Raw genomic sequence first — 21,680 nt, 5'->3', positions numbered from 1 at the left:
CCACCACTCCGTCCGTCCAGGCTGGTCCAACGGGATAGGGACACCAGCAGCAAGACCTAGCGAGCCTCGCTCGGCGCCAGGCCCCCTCCGCGCGCTTCCCCGGACCCGCATCCGGACGGGGGCCTGGGACACGATGCGCCTGTCAGCGCCCGGGGAGCCGCGGCGCCCTGCCCGAGGTCAGCGGGGAGTGAGACTGAGGCGGCCCCCGCTCGCTGCGTGCCTTCCAGCCCGAATGCGGGGCCAGCGGGGGCGGCAGGGCCACGGGGAAGGGACACGTGGCTGTCACCAGGACTGGACAGTGACTGGGAAGCTCGGACAGATGGGGCTGTTTGTTTTATAAAGGATTTCTCCAGAGCTGCCCGAGCCACTGCGGAGGTGGAACTCAGAAGCACGTGCACTCAGGCCAGGCCAGGTGGGGCCGGCGGGTGCCTGGCCGGCGGGTTCTGGGGCTTTGGAGGGAGCGCGACCCAGGTGTCAGCTGCTGGAGAACCGGTGCGAGCCGGTCGTGAGCGAGACAGAATGACATCAGGAGCCTCTCCCGACCGTGGCGTCCGAAGGTGGTGATCAGCTTTGAAAAGCAGAGCTCTCTCAGCAACGCGGTGCCTAGAGCCTCGCCCGCGCCGCCGGGTGGACGAGGAGCTGCTGGTTGGGGTGGGGGGCCTGCGCCTGCACCCCAGAGGGTTCCTCAGCCTCGGGGTTCCGCCGGCTCGGTTTGAAAACCACGAGTTTACGGTGGGTTGGGAGAGAGGAGAGGACAGGCCTGAGCCACGTGGTGAGGACACAGAGACAGTGGATGTGCAGGAGCGAGGGCGGCTCTGGAATCGGGAATCACTCCAGCTCTTCTGGCCTGGGAGCCAGAGCAGAGGATGAGACAGTGCTGCTGCTGCTGCTGCTGGGGGGTGGGGGTCCCCTTCTGTGCTCTTGTGGGGAAAGTGGGGGGCGGCCAGGAGAGCTGGCAGCCAGGCCTGAGCAGGTGTGTCTGGGGGCGCAGTGCAGGCGCTGGATGAGGGAACGTTGTCTGCTCAGAGGAGCTTGTCCGCAGTCTCGGTCTCAGGAAGGGAGGGAGGGAGGAGGGAGGGAGGGAGGGGGAAGGACTGAGGGACAGAGGGAGCCCGAGGTGGCGGCCGTGCCGCACGCAGGGCCTCGGGGAAGCACTGTCCCGCGGTCCCCGTCAGTGGGGGCATCGTCACATGGGCAGCTGGCGTTGTCCGGGTCTCACACCAAGTGGCAGACAAACGGGGCTTCAAGACAAACCCCGACTCAGTCCCGGCCGAGCCACGCCCCGTCCTGCAGGGGGTTGGGGGGCGCCTGGCGGCCTCCGGGCCTCGTCCATGAAACGGCAGGAGGAGCTGCCGGGCCACACGGGACAAGGCTTGCCATGCTTGGTGCCATGTGGGTGCTGCCGGTGCTGGGGGGGGGGGGCACAGACCCCAGAGCCCTGGGTGGGGAGGGAGGGAGGCCGGCGCTGGCCGGCACTCTGGACCAGGCGAGGGCTGGGAGGAGCTCGGAGAAGGCCTGGGTCCGGAGCAGAGGTGGCCGCACAGTCCCTGGTGGTGGGTCCGCATCCCCTCCCCTGGGAGGTCCCTCCGCAGGCTCCTCCAGAGCCACCCCGACCCCAGAGCACCCCCTCCTAAGGCAGGGGCCGGGCCCTCGGGCGGGAGGACACCCCCAGGAGCTCTGGACTGCTGGGTGGGAAGGTCACCAGGTCACGGGTCAGAGCTCCAGGCCTCTGGGTGGGAAGGTCACAGGGGTCACGGGTCAGAGCTCCAGGCCTCTGGGTGGGAAGGTCACAGGGGTCACGGGTCAGAGCTCCATGCCGCTGGGTGGGAAGGTCACTGGGGTCATGGGTCAGAGCTCCAGGCCGCTGGGTGGAAAGGTCACCGGGTCACGGGTCTCTCGGTTCTGCTCAGGCTGAGGCCCTTCACCTCCTATAAGCTGCGCCTGAAGGCCACCAATGACATCGGGGACAGTGACTTCAGCGCCGAGACGGAGGCGGTGACCACACTGCAGGATGGTGAGTGAGCGGGCCCGGCGGCGGACAGACAGGGCCACCCCGGCTGCTGGCTCCTGGAGAGACCCCCACTTTGGTCCTGAGCCGGGGGGCACTGGGGGGACGAGGGAGCCCGGGAGTCACTCAGCGGCAGCGCCCAGAGGCTCCGGGCCGGCACTGGCGGGACCTGCAGGGCTTCTGCACGGAAGGAAGTCTCTGATTCGCTCCAAACCCTCCGCCATGAGCACCCAGGAACTGGGTAATCGACAGCCCCGGTAAAGAGACATGTGGCCGGCAGCTGCGTTTGAGAGGTTGCCCACTTTCTCACTCAGCGGCCTTCCCGGCACAGCTACGTGGGGGCACTGAGACCCTAAAAGCCCCGGTGGCGTTCGCCCGCTCCTCCCCCGGGGCGGGGCCTGCGTCCCAGTGAGGGAGAGGACGCTGCCTGCCTAGCGTGGGAGCCACATCGCCCCACGTCCTGGCCACAGGCCCACCTGCTGGCCCAACACTGCGCCCTGTGCTAGTCCCCAGCCTCCCAGCGCCCTCCTCCAGGCACCAGGGAGCCGCTGGCCGCCGCCCTCACCTCTTCATTCGGCTCTTCTCATCGCCTGGGAGCTGAGCTTCCCGGGCCTCGGGCCCTCAGGACCAGCGGGAGGGGCAGCGGCTGCTGGCTTCTGGGCCACGTGCGGACAGTGTCTGCGCAGAGCAGACCTCCAGCGTGTTCCTGTCCCAGCATGCCGCCCTGGCACTGCCCTCAGGGAGCCGCAGGCCGACCGGCCCCTGGAGATGCCGTGTTGTCTTTGTGGCTCCCATTTTTATGTCGCATCTCACACGACGGCGGCGATGTTGGCGCGAGGCGCTGACCCTCAGGAGGAAGCAGCAGGTCCTCCAGCTGCCCGTGCAGACACCAGCCCGGGCCCCGCCGCGCAGTCAGAAAGGCCTCTTAGAACCCCGAGCCCGGGGCCTCCTCAGGCCCGAAGGCCTGCTTCCTCCTTTGGCATTCACATCGCCCCGTGGTGCCGGCCTGCCGTCTCCCCAGAGGACTGCGCCGGGCAGGCAGGGCATTGCCTGGAGCTGAGATGGACAGGCAGCTGGCCGGCTCCAGGCCCTGGGGAGCCCGGTGCTGGGGCGGGAGGAAGCAGCCCTGAGTGTGGATGGTTGTGGGGAGGAGAGGTGATGTCCTCCTCCCTCCTGAGTTCGTCTGGCCTAAAAGGCAAACTGACAGGAGAAAAGGTCCAAGCGTGTTGTTCGCACGTAGGGGCCCGGACACGGGGCCTGCGGACAGGCCGGGCCGGGCAGTGAGGGCGCCGAGGAGAAGGCGGGGCCCTGGGCCCTCCGCGGGGAGCCATGGGCGGTCACTTCAGAATCCTGGGACGTGGGTGCGTGGGGACCCGACAGACACTGAGGGACGTTAGTCCAGGTGCAGGGCACGGCCAGGGCAGAGGCCAGACCGGCCTGGCCCCGCAGCTGGCGAGCAGAGCACACCGAGGGGGACCGGCCCCTCCAGCCGCCGAAGTCACCTCCTTCGTGACCGTCGCTCCGTGGCCAGGACCAGGGCTCAGTGCCCTGGCTTGGTCATCTGTCCAGTCAGAAGTCGCTCTGGCAGCACAAAGAATATGCTGCCCTCCTCGGGGCGGGGCGGGGCGCGGCCCCTGAGCAGGCTCTCGGGTGGGGCGCCTGGCACCCTGCTGGCGTGAGTGGCCCCGTGCAGAGCTGGGAATGCCTCGGTGTCTCAGTGCCGCTCTGTCTGGGGGAGCTGGTCATACGAGCGCTGGCTCCCTCCTCTCCTGGCGCAGGCTGTGAGGTGGTGCAGGGCACCCACAGGGGAGAGGGGGCAGGAGCTCGGGGTGGGGCGCCAGGTCCCAGCAGAGCCCTCTAATCTGTCTCCTTGATCTCGGGTTTCAGTTCCGGGGGAGCCTCCAAGTTCCGTCTCCGTGACGCCCCACACCACCTCCTCCGTCCTGGTCCAGTGGCAGGTAAGCACCGGTCTCACGGGGCCTCGTAAAACACGGCGCTCACCCTGCACACGCTCACCCTGCACTCACCCTGCACACACTCACCCTGCACACGCTCACCCTCCACACACTCACCCTGCACACACTCACCCTCCACACACTCACCCTGCACACACTCACCCTCCACGCACTCACCCTGCACTCACCCTGCACACACTCACCCTGCACACACTCACCCTCCACACACTCACCCTCCACGCAATCACCCTGCACTCACCCTCCACACACTCACCCTGCGCACGCTCACCCTCCACGCAATCACCCTGCACTCACCCTCCACACACTCACCCTGCGCACGCTCACCCTCTACGCACTCACCCTGCACACACTCACCCTCCACGCACTCACCCTGCACACACTCACCCTGCACACACTCACCCTGCACACGCTCACCCTCCACACACTCACCCTGCACACACTCACCCTGCACACACTCACCCTGCACACACTCACCCTGCACACACTCACCCTGCACACGCTCACCCTCCACGCACTCACCCTGCACACACTCACCCTGCACACGCTCACCCTCCACGCACTCACCCTGCACACGCTCACCCTGCACGCACTCACCCTGCACACGCTCACCCTGCACACGCTCACCCTGCACGCACTCACCCTGCACACACTCACCCTGCACACGCTCACCCTGCACTCACCCTCCATGCACTCACCCTCCATGCACTCACCCTCCATGCACTCACCCTGCACACACTCACCCTGCACGCACTCACCCTGCACACACTCACCCTCCATGCACTCACCCTCCATGCACTCACCCTGCACACACTCACCCTCCACGCAATCACCCTGCACACACTCACCCTGCACACGCTCACCCTGCACACGCTCACCCTCCACGCACTCACCCTGCACACACTCACCCTCCACACGCTCACCCTGCACACACTCACCCTGCACTCACCCTGCACACACTCACCCTGCACGCGCTCACCCTGCACACACTCACCCTCCACACACTCACCCTGCGCACGCTCACCCTCCACACACTCACCCTGCGCACGCTCACCCTCCACGCACTCACCCTCCACACACTCACCCTGCGCACGCTCACCCTCCACGCACTCACCCTGCATGTGCTCACCCTGCACACACTCACCCTGCGCACGCTCACCCTCCACGCACTCACCCTGCGCACGCTCACCCTCCACGCACTCACCCTGCGCACGCTCACCCTCCACGCACTCACCCTGCGCACGCTCACCCTGCACACACTCACCCTGCGCACGCTCACCCTCCACACACTCACCCTGCGCACGCTCACCCTCCACACACTCACCCTGCACACGCTCACCCTGCACACACTCACCCTCCACGCAATCACCCTGCACTCACCCTGCACACACTCACCCTGCACACGCTCACCCTCCACACACTCACCCTGCACACACTCACCCTCCACGCACTCACCCTGCGCACGATCACCCTCCACGCAATCACCCTGCGCTCACCCTGCACACGCTCACCCTGCACACGCTCACCCTCCACGCACTCACCCTGCACACACTCACCCTCCACGCACTCACCCTGCACACACTCACCCTCCACGCACTCACCCTGCGCACGCTCACCCTCCACGCACTCACCCTGCACTCACCCTCCACGCACTCACACTGCACTCACCCTGCACGCGCTCATCCTCCACACACTTACCCTACACTCACCCTGCACATGCTCACCCTGCACACGCTCACCTTGCACTCACCCTCCATGCACTCACCCTCCACGCACTCACCCTGCACGCGCTCACCCTCCGTGCACCCAGCGTCGTGGCTGAGGTGTTGGAGCAGGACGGGCCGGCTGCTGGGAGGGAGCGCCCGGCGTGGTCCGCACAGAGAGCCTGGCTGTCAGCACAGGCAGGGGACTCGCACCCACTCACGAGGGCGCCCAGGCGCCAGAGCATCGAGGCTCCGTGTCCCCGGCCACGTGAAGGCAGCAGGTGGGCTGCGTGGTCATGCCCGCCTGGCCCGTGTCCTGCAGGGAGTGGACCATGGCCGTTTCCCCCTCCGGAAGTCACGTCTAACGGGGTCTCTGCGGGGTCCCATCACTCCCTCGAGGCTTCAGTCCGAGGATCGGACGGATCCTGTGGTGGGGGTCTCGCTCTCACGGGGCATTGAGAAGCCTCGCTGCCCCTCCTTGCCTTCTCCCCAGTGGGGTCTCTGCTAGCGATGAGGTGCATGAGGACAGGATGACAGAGGGACAGGTCTTCCGGGCCCTGGGGCCGGGCCAGCGCGGGCGCCGTGGGGTGTCCGTCGGAGCAGGGCTGCGGCTGGTCGGGCCAGGCCAGTGGTGCTCACAGCAGGGCCTCGGCAGCCAGGGACGCCCCCGCGGCCAGGAGGGGGCTGCAGGCGGGAGGGGCGAGGTGAGCCCTTCCTGTACAGGCCGGCTCAGGGCTGTGCAGGCATCGCCTCCGCACGGAGGGGGCAGGGGGGCTCAGCGTGCTGCTCCCCACACTGGGGCTCCGCCCGCCCGTTGAGCTGAGACAGCTCCGTGAAGTGCGGCGGCTGCACCAGCGGAACTTGGCGACCGTGCCGGCAGCTGTCCCCTCCGCGCCCAGCGGGACACTCATCACAGGAAGCCCCGCAGGAGGCGGCCAGGAAATGCTGCTGTCAACTGCCAGGCAGCTGGCCCACGGGGATTAGGGGCAGTTTACAGAGCCCGGCAGGCCGGACAGAGCGCGTCTAACGAGAGCTCGGCGTTCCCGTGAAATGTCACCTGCAAGCCTGTCGCTGACGGTCACCGGTTTAAAAGCGCAGCCACCGCCTATGGTTTCCAGGCGTCCCACCATTTAAGCGGCGGCTCCATCGCGGGTCCGGTTGGGGTCTTGCTGGGGGACAGGCGAGGCCACCTTCCTGGGGTCCCGCGGGGTCGGAAATCTGGGACCTGCGCGAGTCCCCCCACCGGAGGCGTGTGCGCACTGGGGGCACTCGCCTGGCGCGGACGCCCAGCACAGCGCTGCAGCCGGCTGTCCCGAAACTCCCAGTGGGCGGGCAGCCTGTCACTCAAGTGTAGTCCCTCCCCTCCCGCCGACTTCCCCACGTGGACTTGGAGGCTGTTCTAGCAAGAAGGCACCTTGAGCAGAGACCGCCTCGTGCAGATGGACGCCGAGGACGGACTCGGTGTCGTACAGGCGCCTCTGAGCGGGCGGGCGGCTGCCCACGGGGACGGGGCAGCGGGAGGACATGCCTCGTGGTTGATCCCTTTCTCGCCACTCGCTCTGCCATGGGGCCAGGGCCGGAGACCAGCTCGGTGTAGGCGCTGAGCAGCCGGATGGAGTGAGGCGGAGTTGAGCTCTGCCGGACGTGGCGTGCGTGGTGGACAGCGGAAGGGGCAGTGACCCTAGGCCGAGGGGAGGGGTGTCCCCTGCCCTGTCTGCTGGACGAAGGGACCGCCCCCAGGTGAGAGGCAGGGAGGGGCCAGCAGGGTCGGGGCGTGGCAGCCCTGTGTCCCCTGAACCCACAGGACTCGGTCGCATGGGCATCAAGGGCCGCGGTTCTGTGCTCCGGGGAGCGGCAGCCCTGGGAAGATGTGGGCTGAGTCCCAGCTCTGCCTCGACTGCCCAGGAGGCCCAGGCGTGGTGCCAACCTCCCTAGCCAGGCCCCAGGCCCGGCCCTGCACCCAGCCTGCTACCTCCAGGACGCACCTGGCCTCTGGCCCCCCCAGCTCCCGCCTCCCTGCTGCCGTGCTGAGTGGTGACCGGGCACCCTGCACCGGGGCCTCTGCCTTCTCACAGGCCTGGAAAACGGGCAAAATGGTCCGGCGCCGGAGGCCGCCCGCGGCATTTCCAGCCGCAGGCAGAGGGCAGACGCTCGGGAAGGCCTCCCAGTTCCCACTGAGCAGCCGCCCGTGCAGATGGCCAGGCCAGGGTGGAACTCACAGAGGCTGGGTCACCTCGGACTCGGGCAAGCCAGCTCACTCCCATGGCGCCGAGGGCACCACCCCACCTGCCTGGCCTCAGAGCGGAGCAGGAGCGCCAGGCGTGGCCGGTCAGGGCTGGAGGGCAGGTCTGTCCTGCGGAAGGAACCTTCCGTTCAGAGTCCTGGACAGTCTGTTGCGGATGCGGGTCGGGCCGGGAGGGCGAGCAGCCAGCCGGCGCCCACAGTGCGCAGCCAGCACTTCGTCCAGAGCCTGAGCTCAGCCCATCCCTTCTAGAACTCTCCATGTGCGCCATGGAGCCGCCGGGTGACACCTCCCAGGACGCCCAGGTCTGGCTGCTCTTGCACGCATGGCAGGCAGGTTATTCCAAACTCCGGAGTAGACAGGGCAGTCCCGAGTCCGCGCAGGTGCAGGCCCGGGATCTCCGGGGTGAGGCGGGGTGAGGAGGGCCTGTGCTTCTCCCCCCTGGACCAGGCCCTCTGGGCTGCGCGCCCCGCCCTGCGCCAGGCCTGGATCTGCTGCTGGGGGAGCGGGGTCCCCGCTTTAGTCCGCAGTGAGCTTGGTGCCAGTGGGTGCTGCCGGGCCAGGCCAGCCGTGCCTCTCCACACCACCCTCCCGCGTGCTGGCCCCTGGGCTGCGGTGTCTGTGAGCCCAGCACTGGCAGCCTCCCTCCCCCCCATCCTCAGGCCCAGGAGGTGGGACACGGGTGGGGGTGGGGTGTCTTCTGCGCTTGCAGAACCACATCGGGTCCCGAGTGAGGACATTTTTATTTTCTCCAAACTCCCAATTGCCTGCTTACTTGACATTTTCGGTGACTGGTCCTCCTCCCCCAACGCCGCCTCCCCCTCCCTCCCCAAGAGTACTGCCCTCCTGTCTGCAGCCCGCGGGTGTCCGTCAGCCCGGCCTGGGCCAGCTTCCTGCTCAGGCCCCGGGCCACAGCGGCCGCAGGACAGCCGGGCCGGAAGCTGTGGTGGTGGCGGGGCTGTGCCTGGGTGGTCCGGCTTCCCCTGAGCCCAGGTCTCCAGGTTGCTGCCATCTCCCGTCCACAAGCCATGCGTTTCGGGTGAGGCTGCCGCAGCCTGGGGGCCAGGGACCGAGGACAGGGTGGGGCCGGCCCGTGGACCCTGCGGGAACAGGCCACGGCCACGGTCCCCTGAAGGTTCTGGGTTCGCCGGGAGCGGGCAGCTCCTCGCCGTCTGAGGCCGGGGCTGCAGTCCCGTAGGCTGGCCTCAGGGCAGCGGCCGTGGACGAGACGCCGCGTCCCCACGGCCCTGGGAAGCCTGGGCTCGGGAGACGCCCCCGCCTGGCCCGGACCTGGAGTACCGTGTCCCCCCGTCCACGCGACACCTGCCCTTTTCCCGTGTAAACAACCGGGCTCCCCGTGCCGACCGAGAGGCGTCCCCCGGGAGGCGCTGAAGGCCCTCGGCGCGAGGTCACCTCCCCAGGCGGACACGGGCCCTGTCTTTGCAGCCCCCGAGTGACGAGAGCCTGAACGGCCTCCTGCAGGGCTACCGCATCTACTACCGGGAGCTGGAGCCCGAGGTGGCCGCCGGGCCCGAGGCCGCGGCGCTCAAAACCCCCTCGGCCTTACGGAGCGAGCTCACAGGTGAGCCCGCCCTCCCCTCCCGCACAGGTGCAGGTGCCATGCCAGCCGCCAGGCTGGGAGCTGCCTGGTAACCCTGGGCATCCTGTGGGGGCGTATTGGGTGCACCGTGGGGGCGTGGTGGGAAGCCCGTGGGGGCCTGGTGGGCGGGCCGTGGGGGCGGGGTGGGCGGGCCGTGGGGGCCTGGTGGGCGGGCCGTGGGGCGTGGTGGGAAGCCCGTGGGGGCCTGGTGGGCGGGCCGTGGGGGCGTGGTGGGCGGGCCGTGGGGGCCTGGTGGGCGGGCGTGGGCGCTGGGGAGGGGGTGGGTGTCTGCCGCAGCCCAGGGTGCACAGCCAGGTGGTAGGAGCAGTAAACTCCGAGCTTTGGGGCCTCCACCTGGGGGGTTGGAGGGGCGGGTAGAGGAGGAGCCCTGGCGGCAGGCTGTCGGGGTGGAAGGACCTCACCAGGATGGATGTGAAGGGAAAGGTGACTGACGCAGCCGCAGCACCAAGTGGGAGAGGGGGGAGGGGAGGGGAGGGGAGGGGAGGGGAGGGGAGGGAAGGGGAGGGGGGGAGAGGAGAGGAGGGGAGGGGAGGGGAGGGGAGGGGCTAGGGGGCGGGCAGCCGGTCATGAGCAGAGCGGGTGCCAGAGGCCACAGGTGGGGAGACCTGAGCGACAGGACTGCTTCGAGGGAGGGGCAGCCAGGTCCCAGACGGCAGTGCCCCCAGTGGAGCGACCCCACCGCCGTCACCGTGCAGGCCCCCCCCAGGGTCCCTGGCGGAACGTCTGGGGCTGCTCACCCCTCGCTCAGGAGGTAGTGGGCCTCCTCCCCTGGCGTCCCCCACGCGTGTCCCCCATGCGCTGCTGGCCCCTGACTCTTGTGCTGGGACGGCGAGTGGCCGCAGGTCCTCGCACGGTCACATCCCTCACGCCGCAGGGCTCCCCGGCCTGTGCTGCCCTTTCCTGAGGCTCCCAGGTGCCGGCAGAGGCCGGCCTGCGCTCACCCCACCGCCCCCACTTCTGGTCTCAGCCTGCACCGGTGCTGAGGGCAGGAGAGGGCTCGGCCCCTTCCCTCGATCACCCCCCCCCCACCCACCCCCCTGCCCTCCTGACGGCCAGACAACTGCCGGCACCTCCCGACCCCGTAGCAAGATCCACACAATGAAACCAAAGGGCCCAGGACGAGGGGTCAGCAAACCCGCCCCCCATGCCCCTCCCGCCCCCGTGCCCTTCCCGCTGCTTTGTCGGCCCTTCAGACGGGCTCTGACTGAGCGCAGGCGCCTGCCACGGGGCGTCGGCGCCGTCCCTGCGGGGAGGCTGGTCCCGGTCACTCCGCGCGCCCCGTGCCAGTTTGGCCTCTCACTGGGGGCGCGGGGCCCACCGTCTCCACGGGAGCCCGGCGCTTCCTGAGAACAGCGGCCGCCCCAGGGCGGGCGGTGCGGGGCAGGGCGCCTCGGCGGGCTCCTGAGCTCCCCGCACGCTCACCGCGCTGCCTGCTCCCGCACAGCCCCCAGCAGCTTCCAGACCGTGAACAGCAGCTCCACGCGGACCACGTACGAGCTGACACGTGAGTGCCTGCGCCTCCGGAGGAGCCGCCACAACCTGGGCGGGGGCCGAGGGAGAGGCAGCGGGGGCCGTGGCTCTCATTACAGCACCCCCTCAACATGCCACACACACACACACACACACACACACACACACCCCACAGGCAGCAAGGAGCCTTCTAGAAACAGGCTGGGGAGGGGGACTACAGCCCAGCTAGGCCCGTGGTTGGCAAACCGTGGCTCGCGAGCCACATGCAGCTCTTTGGCCCCTTGAGTGTGGCTCTTCCACATGCGGGCGCGCACGTACAGTGCGATTGAAACTTCGTGGCCCATGCGCAGAAGTCGGCTTTCCGCCTGGGCGAGTCTATTTTGAAGAAGTGGTTCTAATGCCGAGCCACACTCAAGGGGCCAAAGAGCCGCATGTGGCTCGCGAGTCGCGGTTTGCCGACCACTGAGCTAGGTCCATTTGCCGTTTTCTTTACACGTCGCCTTACCCAGCCGTCTGCTCCTTCACCTCCCTCGCTCCTCCGCCCGCATCCGCCTCTGCCCCGACCCCGTGACCTCCCAGCAGCCAGAGAGTCAGGTGCACCCCACCTGCAGGCGGGGCTCCAGTGGGGGCTCCTGGCCGGCTCTCACTCCCACTTCTCAGCGGCGGTTCTGAAGGCCGAGGGGGCCAGCCCACGCCGCTTGTCCACGGCCACCCGGTGTGTCTCGTGGACTCCTGACAGCCCCTCCTCCTTCTGGGACGTGGAGCCACGTGAGCCCGGGTTGGGACTAACAGGCCAGGCCGTGTGGTCCCGGGTGCCACTCGTGGGCTCTGCAGGGCCACGTACTCCAGCCACGCTGAGGATGGCGAGGCCGGGCCGGCAAGGCCGCAGGGCGACAGTGGAGACGCGGTGTCCCACTCACCGAACCTCTGCTGAGCCTGTAGCCCACGGGGAGGTGATGGCAGGCCTGGCGTGTCCCCATTCACACCTCCCCCAGGGACCAGACATGCACACGGGACCTCAGGAGGGCCAGCTCCAGGGGCAAGACGACCCTGGGAGAACCTAGGGTGGCTGGGTCAGGTCAGCAGATCTGCCCGTCGCTGTGCTGGCCACCGCCCTGTGCAGTTCTGTGCACGTGGCCTCACACACCTTTGTCCTGAGGTCACGGTCATCGAGGACACGGGACTGTGGTCTCCTGCTTCTGTATGTAGATGCCAGGGGCCGACTCCCCTGTGCTGCTTTGAGGAGAGCTGGGCCAGAGGCCCCCTGTCCCCGGCTGTCTCCCTGTCCCCCTGTCCCCCCCTGTCTCCCTGTCCCCGGCTGTCTCCCTGTCTCCCTGTCCCCGCCTGTCTCCCTGTCTCCCGGCTGCCTCCTTGTCCCCGGCTGCCTCCCTGTCTCCCTGTCCCCCTGTCCCCCCCCTCTGTCTCCCTGACCCCGGCTGCCTCCCTGTCCCCCTGTCTCCCTGTCCCCCTCTGTCCCCCTCTGTCTCCCTGTCCCCGGCTGTCTCCCTGTCCCCCTCTGTCTCCCTGTCCCCAGCTGTCCCCCTCTGTCCCCCTGTCCCCCTCTGTCCCCCTCTGTCCCCCTGTCCCCGGCTGTCTCCCTGTCCCCGGCTGTCTCCCTGTCCCCGCCTGTCTCCCTGTCCCTGGGCTTTAAGGACAGCTGGGCCACAGGCCCCCGGCCCCGGCTCCCTGCCCCTCAGGCTGGTGCGGGCGGGCCGTCCGAAAGGGAGGAGGTCCCTGGCGCTGACCCGCCCGCCCTGCAGAGCTGAAGAAGTACCGGCGCTACGAGGTGAGCCTGACGGCCTACAACGTCATCGGGGAGAGCCCGGCCACCGCGCCCGTGGAGGTCTTCGTCGGCGAGGCCGGTAAGCCCGCGTCCCCCCCACACCCCGGCCACGGCGAGTGGCAGGGCCCGGCGCTCTCAGAGGCCAAGCAGTGTCCCCGTTGTTGGAGAGGAGATCATGTTGCGGGTGGGGGGAGGCGGCGGGAGGCGTGCGGGTCAGGGCTCGACAGGGATGCCCGTGCCCGGTTCAGCCTGACGCCTGGTGACAGCCCTTCTCGGGGCTCAGACAGCCACGGGGCCAGTTCCTACCCCCTTGAGCGCGCTCCAAGGGCCACCCTTCTGCAGAGCTAGCGCGCCGTGGGGTGTCTTGCCGTGGGCACCCAGTTGCGCCCAGTGTGGCCTCAGTAACGGGGCCCCGCCCTCGGGCCGGAGGGCTGTGCCGGCTCCTCCCCGCTGACAGCTGCATGGATTTCGCTCAGGCTGCGGAGTGCAGGGTCAGGGGTGACACTTCCGGAGGAATGCCTGGATTCCCGCCGGGACAGAGGCCGGGCCGGGAGGAGGGGTCAGGGCAGCGAGGCCACCTGGCAGACGCATTAAGTGGCCTTTGCAATTTGGAGAGTGTCCCTAAAATCACAACAGCACCGAGGGTGCAGCCTTCACCCGAGCCCGGAGCACGGCTGCAGCCCCTCCTCCCTGCCGGGCCTCGCACCCGGGACACAGCCCACGGCTCCTCCTCAGGAAGCTCGTCTGACCCTCCCTCGGGCAGAGCTCCGGGCACCCATCCCATAAGAGGTCTGTCCGTGCGTCTGTCCCCTCTGGGTCCATGGCGCCCCTTGTCCTGGGCAGGGGCCACGGGCCGATGCCTTTGCTGTCAGAGCCCCGTGAGGACAGGCAGGGCGCAGCGGGGGCTCCGGGCACCAGGGGGCCGCAGGCGGGGCCGGGACAGGCAGGGCGCCCCTCTCTCCCAGCAGGTGGGACTGAGGGCTCCTACCGAGCCCTGTCTGGCAGGGGTGCTGCTCGGGCCGGTGAATTAGGCGGAGTTCGGGCGCAGGGCGTCTGTCGCTGGGTCCTGCTGAAGACCGGGGGCCCGGGTGCTAGCCGGGTGTTAGCAGGCCCGTCCGCCCACCTGAGCATCGGGGCGGACACAGTGGGCGCCTCACACACCGCCTGCTCCTCCTCTGGGCCTCGGCCAGGCTCAGAGGCGTGGACTCCAGTCCAAACCCAAATCGCTCCCTCTGTGGGGCCGAGAGGGACCTGCCAGGCAGGGAGCCCAGATGCCCCCCGGCAGGTCTGGCCCCACCAGCGCTGGTGCAGCCAGGCAGTGCCGGAGCCAGCCCAGCGCGGAGCCGCCTGAGCCCACGGCCCCGCTCGTGTGGGAGCAGCGATCTCCCGGGGTCTGGGTGACACATCGGCGGTGGAGTCCGGCCCGGGTGTGCTGGGTGGCTTTGCGGGGCCCCCAGAGTTACGGGGTTACAGGCAGAGGGAGGGCCAGCTCCGGGGGCACCGGGGAGGCAGGCTGTGTTGGGGGCGGGGTGGGCGTGGCCTCACGGGGAAGCCTCTTGCTCCAGGGGAGAAGCACAAGGTCGGTCTGGCTCACCCCTTAGCGTTCTCCATGGACCGCCGTCACCCCTGAGGTGCCCACGTGGGGACTGAGACGACCCCCGGGGGTGTGCGGCACCGGGTCTGCGCAGGGCGGGCTCTCAGGGCAGCCAGAGCCCCTGCGGCCGAGGTCACCCCTCGTGCATGTGCGTGACAGACGCCCCGAGGGTCCGGCCTCCGGGCCAGCCCCTCCTGCCTCGCGGCCCTCCCGCAGAGCGCCCAGCCTGGCAGGGGTCGCTGGCCTGGGACAGGCGTTTCTCTGTCGGGGCCCAGGAGCAAGGTCACCTCCCTGCAGGGACGGGGCAGCCCCTCCGGCCTTCGGGACGAGTAGAGGGGGACGTGCTCCATGGGGGAGTGGGCCGGGGCGGTCCTTGGGCCTCTGTTTTCTCATCTGTAAAATGGGGGGATCCCTACCCTCCAAGGGCTATAGAACCCCACACCCCTTCTCAGGGCCCCTCCCCCAGTGTTCTGACACCAAACGCCAGGCTGGGCCGGTGACTCGGCCTCGCCATCGGGCAGCGGACCGGATGCGGGTCCCACCCAGCAGCGCCTTCCTGGCAGTCCGTCTCCCGTGGGCCTGGGGACCCGCCCCCTCAGGAGCCAGACAGGAAGTCCCAGACCCCAGGCCTTGCTCTGAGCTCACACCCGCCCCCTCCTCCCTGCTGTCAACTCAGAGAGGTCCGTCACCTGCCCTGTTTCCTGGCCCAGCAGCCGGTGCTACAGGGAGCTGGTGGGCACATCGGGGTCCTCGGCTTGGGGACGTGGTGCCTGGGGCCCCGCCGCCCGGGAGGGACCAAGGGCCTCGTCCAGCACGTGTCCACCGACCGCGGTGAGGGACGCGGGCCCTGCCTCCGGGACCCCCGGCAGCTCCCTGTGGACAGTGCACGGCGGGCCTCCCCCCGCGCCTCCAGGCGCCTCTGGAAGGAAGCCTCGGGGTGGGGGGCCTCGCCCACAAGCAGGTAATGGCCGCGCTCAGTGTCGCCTCACATTTTAATTGCGCGACAGTAATTCTGCGATAGAGTTGCCGATGGCAAACATGCAGGAGACATTAAGTGTATTTATGTTTGGGGTTATTAATGTGGCTGCGGCAGCCCCCAGTTAGTTGTGATTGAATTGTTTTTGTGCGGCTCGCTGTTTAATGGAGCGGTAAATAAGAATTTCTGATAATGAGCCCGAGCATCTGCCGCAACAACCTGGTGGGCTATTAACATTTCCATCAGGCGGGCGCCGCCGCAGTTAGAGCAAAACAAATGTGGTGTCAGGCCGCGCGGGCGTTAATTACTATTTCATCCCACGCGGAGGGGCCGAGGGGAGGGCGGCTCGGGAAGGTCCTTCTCCCCGAGAAGGCTCGGGCGCCGGTGCGCTGGGCTGTCTCCCCCAGAGCCACTGCCTGCGGCTTCCATGTTCGGCCTCAAACCGGAGTCCGCAGGCCGCGCTCCTGGGCCCCAGGCCGAGCTGCAGGCGGTGAGGGGTCCTAGCACCCCGGGACACGTGGGTTCCGGCAGGTGTCACCGTGGGTGCCAGGATGGGAGAGCAGAGGGGGTGCCAGGACGGGGGAGGAGAGGGGGTGCCAGGACGGGGGAGGAGAGGGGGTGCCAGGATGGGAGAGCAGAGGGGGTGCCAGGACGGGGGAGGAGAGGGGGTGCCAGGACGGGAGAGCAGAGGGGGTCCCAGAGGCAGGTGTCCTGCCGAGTACCCGGTGTGGGGAGATGTCACCCCAGCTTCCCGACAGCCGCTCGGGGTGGGGGTGCTGGCCGTGATGTCCCCTAACACGCGGTGCAGCCCCGCTGGTCCCAGCACGGCAGCCAGGTCTCCCCTGGGGGGCGGAGGGGCAGGAGCGAGGCCGGGTCCTCAGAAGTGGAAGTCACAGGACCTCGTGGAGGAGCGTGTGGAGGAGCCGGGCAGACCCGGTCAGGAGACGCCACTCAGAGCCTGGGCCCCGGACACGTGTGGGAGTAGGCACTTCGTTCCCCCCACGCTCCCCCGGGACCTCCCCGCCCCCTCAGCCCCGCACGTCCCACTCCGCGTCACAGCTGTCATGGACAGGCCTCTGTCAGACCCTCTGCGCCTCCGGCTCAGCGGTGTCTGAGCAGCTCCCCGTTTTACTAACGCGTTTGAAAGTGACCCAGGCAGGGCTGGCGGTGCTCACGGCGTGGAAGTGGAGGCCGGGCCGCGTCTCTCAGGCCCCCTGTCCTGTCTCCCCAGCGCCGGCCATGGCCCCGCAGAACATCCAGGTGAACCCGCTCACGGCCAGCCAGCTGGAGGTCACGTGGGACCCGCCGCCGCCCGAGAGCCAGAACGGGAACGTCCAGGGCTACAAGGCAAGGCTCTGCTCCGGTGGGCCCCCCCCCCCCCCCGCAGGCCGCTGTGGGCCCCGCGGCCGAGTCCCCGGATGGAACCCCGGCCCGCCCACGCGGCCCCCCTCAGGCCGCTGTGGGCCCCGCGGCCGAGTCCCCGGATGGAACCCCGGCCCGCCCACGCGGCCCCCCTCGCCCTGCTTGTTCCCTGGCTCCCGTGGCGGACACAGCCACCGTCGGCCCGCAGAGCCGTGGCCATCCTGAGCGCCGGGAGCGGGCCGCCCCAGCCTTGCTTCTGGCCAGTTTGTGGCCAGGCCTGGTCAGGGGCTTGCCCCTCCCCCCTCTGCTCCCCTCCCCCTCTCCCACACACACACCCACACACACACTTGGGGAGTCTCCAGGGGCTTTGCTGACAATCAGGCAGAATCTGAGACCAGGCTCCATCCCAGCTCTGCCCGGGCCCAGTGGGTGGTGCATGAGCCTCCTGATTAACAGGTCCAGGTGGGGCCCGAGAATTTGCATCCTAACAGTTCCCCCGGGTGTGGTTCCTAGGCACCCCACTTTGAGAACCACTACACTAGTGTTATGGTTCCATGTTGGCTAAAGATCCCCGAGACGGGATAGCAGGAAGGCAGCAGGCGGGACCCAGAAGAGCTGGGTTCCCCGGGGCAGGAAGCGCCTCGCTCCGTCCGGCTCTGCATGGAGAGCGGAGGCCATCAGCCCTGAAGCCGCCTGCAGCCAGGGTGCCCCTCCCTGTGCCCCGTCCCGCTCCAGGATGGTCCCCGGCCTGGGCTGACCCGTCACCGGGTTCTGTGGGCTCACCGCCCTGACGGCTATTGAGCCAGTGAGACGTCCTTTTAGAACGGAGTCTGTAGGCGCTTCATGAAGTCAGTGCCTCCTCGTGCAGGCCGGTCCGGTGACGCACGAGCGAATGGGGAGTCCCCGGGAGCTGGGAGTCAGGGCGCCATGCGTGTCCCAAACAAGGTTTCTAGTTTCCTCAACTGAAGACAGGGGCTTGGATCTGATCTCGTTGGGGAGCCTGTCCCAGCCGAGAGTCTCCCCGCAGGCCAGAGCGCAGACGCCGGGCGGTGGGGGCGGTGGGGGCGGTGGGCGGTGGGCGGCAGTCGGCGCTGCCCGCCTGCAGGCCGTGCGGCAGTGGTGTCTGGCCAGCCGTCGAGGGAAGCCGCTGTGGCGACCTCTGCAAACCTCCATCCTGGGCATCGTGCTCGCCCACGGGCACTCGGCGAGGGGGGTGGCGCCCAGGAGAAGTGTGGGCTGTGGGCTGTGTCCTCTCCTCCGTTCTTGTCCGTGTTCTGTCTTCTTGCCCCCGATTCTGCAGGAGAGGGTGCCCTCCGCCCTCCCACTCAGCACAGCTGCACGCAGGGGTGCACGCGGCCCCGCTCGCGGCTCATCTCCCACCGCTGGAAGGGGCCCCGCCCAGGCCGCCTGCCACCCCGGCTCTCTCTGCAGATCTACTACTGGGAGGCGGGCAGCCGGAACGCCACGGAGAAGGTGAAGGTGCTCTTCCTGCCGGAGACCGCGGTGAAGCTGAAGAACCTGACCAGCCACTCCCGCTACCTGGTCAGCATCTCCGCCTTCAACGCCGCCGGAGACGGGCCCAGGAGCGAGCCCCGGCCGGGGCGCACCCACCAGGCGGGTAGGAGCGGCGGCCGTGCGTTTGCTTCCGCCTCTGCTGGGCGCCCTCGTGAGAGCAGCCCGCGTCTGTCGCACAGCTCTGCCCTGCCCTGCCCGTCCCAGGCACGGACACGGTGCCCGGGGCAGCAGGCAGCACTAGGGCCGGCTCCGTGGCTGCCCCAGGGCCCGGTCGGCCGCTCAGCAGGGGGGCCCCATAGCCATTAGCCAGCTGTGAGCCGCGTGCCCCTCCAGGGTCACCTGGGCACGGCCAGGTCCTTCGGGGACTCACCGGCCCCCGGCTGGCATGCTCTCGTCACTGGGAGTGCGCTCCTGAGGGCGGCGCCCAGGCCAGCGTGTCGGGCACTCCCCTGGGTGTGGGAGCCACAGACCCTCCCCCCCCCCCCTCCCCCCGGGAGCAGCTCGCCAGCTGTCTCAGGCACACGCCCCGGCTGGGCCCAGGAGCGTGAGGGGCTGAGCCCCCGGCACCCGCAGGGCACAGTGTGGGCTCTGAGTGCCGCCCACTCGCCCGGGGCTTCTCATTTCCTGGCACCTGGACATGACGCGGGTCAGGTCACCGAGGGAGCGGCAGCCTGCCCCAGGGCCCGGGGGCGCTAAGAGGCTCTTTGGATCCCGGAGTCCAGGGGGGAGTGAGATTAGGGGCCTCACTCAGGGCTCCCTGCCACCCAGTGGGTTTAGCTTCCGGGGGACGTGGCCAGCCGCACGGACAGCCGCTGAGACAGGCGTGTGCGGAGGCGGAGCTGGGGGGAGGGGGACAGGGGCCTCACCCGGGCACTGCGGCCCTCCCAGGCAAGAAGGTTCCTGAGCCCCAAGGGGAGCGCACGAGGGTCGGTGCCCCAGGCCAGCAGGGAGGGGCCACGCTGGGCACCAGCACCCACCCCCACTTTCCCATGGAGCGCGGGCAGGAGGGGCGTGAGAGGTGGCCACACCCCTGGCCGCTGGTCCGCCGTGTGTCCGCCGGCTCTGCCTCCCTCCCCACCAGGCACCACCGGGATTTCAGATGAGACGGGTGGAGAGAGGCGGCAGGCCCAGCCGGCACAGAGTCTCATCCCCTCTCTCCTCCCCCCCCCCAGCCCAGAGCAGGACGGAGCCGGGCCTCGGAGCCCTGGCAGTGGCTGGGAGGTAGACCTGCACCTCCTGTTCCGTGTGCATTGTGAGGCTGCGCCATCATGCCCTGAGGCCCCAGCATTTCTCCCTCCCCTCGGCTGGTTCTGATACCCGCCCCCCACCCCCCGGGGAGCTCAGAGGGCACAGTCAGTACCCGCCCTCACCCTCGCAGGCCAGTCAGACCTGTGCTGAGTTAGAAATGGCTTCTCATCACACGTTTGACCCACAACGTCCCTTCTGTTCTGACCCCAGCGCCCAGCAGCCCCAGCTTCTTGGCCTTCTCGGAAGTCAGCTCCACGTCGCTGAACGTGTCCTGGGGCGAGCCGGCGGCCGCCAACGGCATCCTGCAGGGCTACCGCGTCGTCTACGAGCCCTTGGCGCCCGTGCAAGGTACGGCCCGGGGGCAGCGCGGAGGGCGCCCACAGGGGCACAGCACCCGTCTGCGGAGGGGGTGGCGGTGAACACAGAGGGTAGGTCACAGACCTGCGGGGCCGGCGACAGAAGGACGGTCCCCGCCACGGGGATCCCGTCTGTGCTCAGGCCGTGGGGTTAGAGCCGTGGTCCTGCCGAGGGTGCGGGGTGGACAGCGGACCGGGATAGCTCTTCTGCGCGAGTCCATGACCCCCACGGCTCAGAATGCAACGGAGACGCGGGTAGACGTTCGCCCAGAGCTCAGCGAAACCACAGCCAAGAGCTCGTGAGACTGTTTGTCAAATGCATCGTTTTCAAACCAAAGACCCTCCTTTTCTCTCTGGAAAACGCTGCGTTTGTGTGACCTCCAGCCGACGCCCTCCTCTAAGCGCTACCCCCTCCTAAGTCTCCGCAGCAGAGTCCTTCGGGGACTCACCGGCCCCCCGGCCGTCATGCTCTCGTCACTGGGAGTGCGCTCTGGCTCCGGGTCCACGTTCAGGAGGGACACTGTCCCTGAGGCCACGTTCTCTGGGCCGAGGCGTCGGTCGTGGCGGGGACCACATTTCTTCATCTCGCTTCCACGGGGGAGGGTGTCACGAGTCGCCTGAGGCCGGAGACCCACGCTCCCCTCCCCCGTGACTCAGGAAGCTCAGGCCTGTGCTGGGGACGCGGGCGTGGCACAGCCGAGCCCCGTGGGAAGGGAGCCGCCTCAGCGTCCCAGGAGCCTGACCTGGGGCCGGGCGTGGCCGCCCGCAGGCCCGCTGGCCGGTGTGAACAGCGAGGCCGTGGCGCCTCCCCCTCCTCCGTGGGTTTGGGGCTCCCTCTGTCCGCACCCACTTGGCAAACTCGAGCTCTAAGGACACCTCTCTGGCTGCCAGTGGCTGGTAGCACCCGCCTCCTCCCTGCACCTCTCTCACCCGCCTTGTCGGTCCTCGCGCTCCAGGGGTGAGCAAGGTGGTGACGGTGGACGTCCAGGGCAACGGGCAGCGCTGGCTGAAGGTGCGGGACCTCACCAAGGGCGTGACCTACTTCTTCCGCGTCCAGGCGCGGACCATCGCCTACGGGCCCGAGCTGCAAGCCAACGTCACGGCCGGGCCGGCCGCAGGTGAGTGGGCGCCTGCGTCTCGGCACAGACTTGTCACCCAGCAGCACGGCGCGAACTTGGGCCCAGCGGGCACGTGGGTGTCTCCGAGCAGGTGCTGCCCTCGCGGGCGGCTCGTCAGTGCACGCGGGCAGCGTCTCCGGTGCCGTAAAGCCTTGATTTGTTTTCTGGGAAAACCGAGGGGAAATGAGTGACGTTGACTTTTGAGTAAGATGCTTAAGAAAATGTTAGTTTCCACTCGTCCTGAGGCCAGCCCCGCAGCTTCCCACGGGAACTGTTGGGCTTTGCTGAAATTCCCGAGGCCGCGGGCGGCGGCGAGGCAGGTCACACTGAGCGTGGCACGGCGCTGGGCGAGGGTCATCTCTTCCTCAGCCGTGAGGCCGGGTCCCTGACCAGGCCAGGCCTGCCTGGGGGCAGAGACCCAGCACAGCACCCCTCCTCCCCCCCCACTCCCACCCCCACTCCCCCCGGTGCTAGAAACCCCCAGGGCCCATGTCTCCCCTCTACTGCTCTACCCACAGGCTCCCCGGGGCCCCCGAGAGACGTCTCGGTCACCAAGTCCACCTCCGAACTGACCCTGTGGTGGACGGAGGGCCGTGCCGGCGGGGCGCCCACCACGGGCTACGTCATCGAGGCCAGGCCCTCAGGTAAGGGTGCAGGCGGGCCCCGGGCGCCAGCCAGGTGTCCCCGCCGAGTGTCTCAGGACCTGTCTCA

At 68.9% G+C, this 21,680-nt stretch overlaps 1 protein-coding gene across 1 annotated transcript in view; it reads left to right on the top strand.

Annotated features, from left to right (window-relative positions):
- The window catches only part of SDK1 (sidekick cell adhesion molecule 1), a 190,626-nt gene that overhangs the window by 154,281 nt on the left and 14,665 nt on the right, over positions 1–21,680 (top strand). The window contains exons 28-37 of the mRNA XM_054716758.1: positions 1,911–2,014; positions 3,896–3,966; positions 9,373–9,508; positions 10,992–11,051; positions 12,778–12,879; positions 16,602–16,717; positions 18,164–18,350; positions 19,706–19,843; positions 20,808–20,969; positions 21,488–21,613. Coding sequence (XP_054572733.1) covers positions 1,911–2,014; positions 3,896–3,966; positions 9,373–9,508; positions 10,992–11,051; positions 12,778–12,879; positions 16,602–16,717; positions 18,164–18,350; positions 19,706–19,843; positions 20,808–20,969; positions 21,488–21,613 — 1,202 coding nt within the window. The remainder of the gene's footprint in view (positions 1–1,910; positions 2,015–3,895; positions 3,967–9,372; positions 9,509–10,991; positions 11,052–12,777; positions 12,880–16,601; positions 16,718–18,163; positions 18,351–19,705; positions 19,844–20,807; positions 20,970–21,487; positions 21,614–21,680) is intronic.

Source organism: Eptesicus fuscus, chromosome 6 (assembly GCF_027574615.1).
Source record: "Eptesicus fuscus isolate TK198812 chromosome 6, DD_ASM_mEF_20220401, whole genome shotgun sequence".
Taxonomy (NCBI): domain Eukaryota; kingdom Metazoa; phylum Chordata; class Mammalia; order Chiroptera; family Vespertilionidae; genus Eptesicus; species Eptesicus fuscus.
The sequence above is the reverse complement of the archived record's forward strand: the minus strand, read 5'-3'. Positions and strand labels throughout refer to the sequence as shown.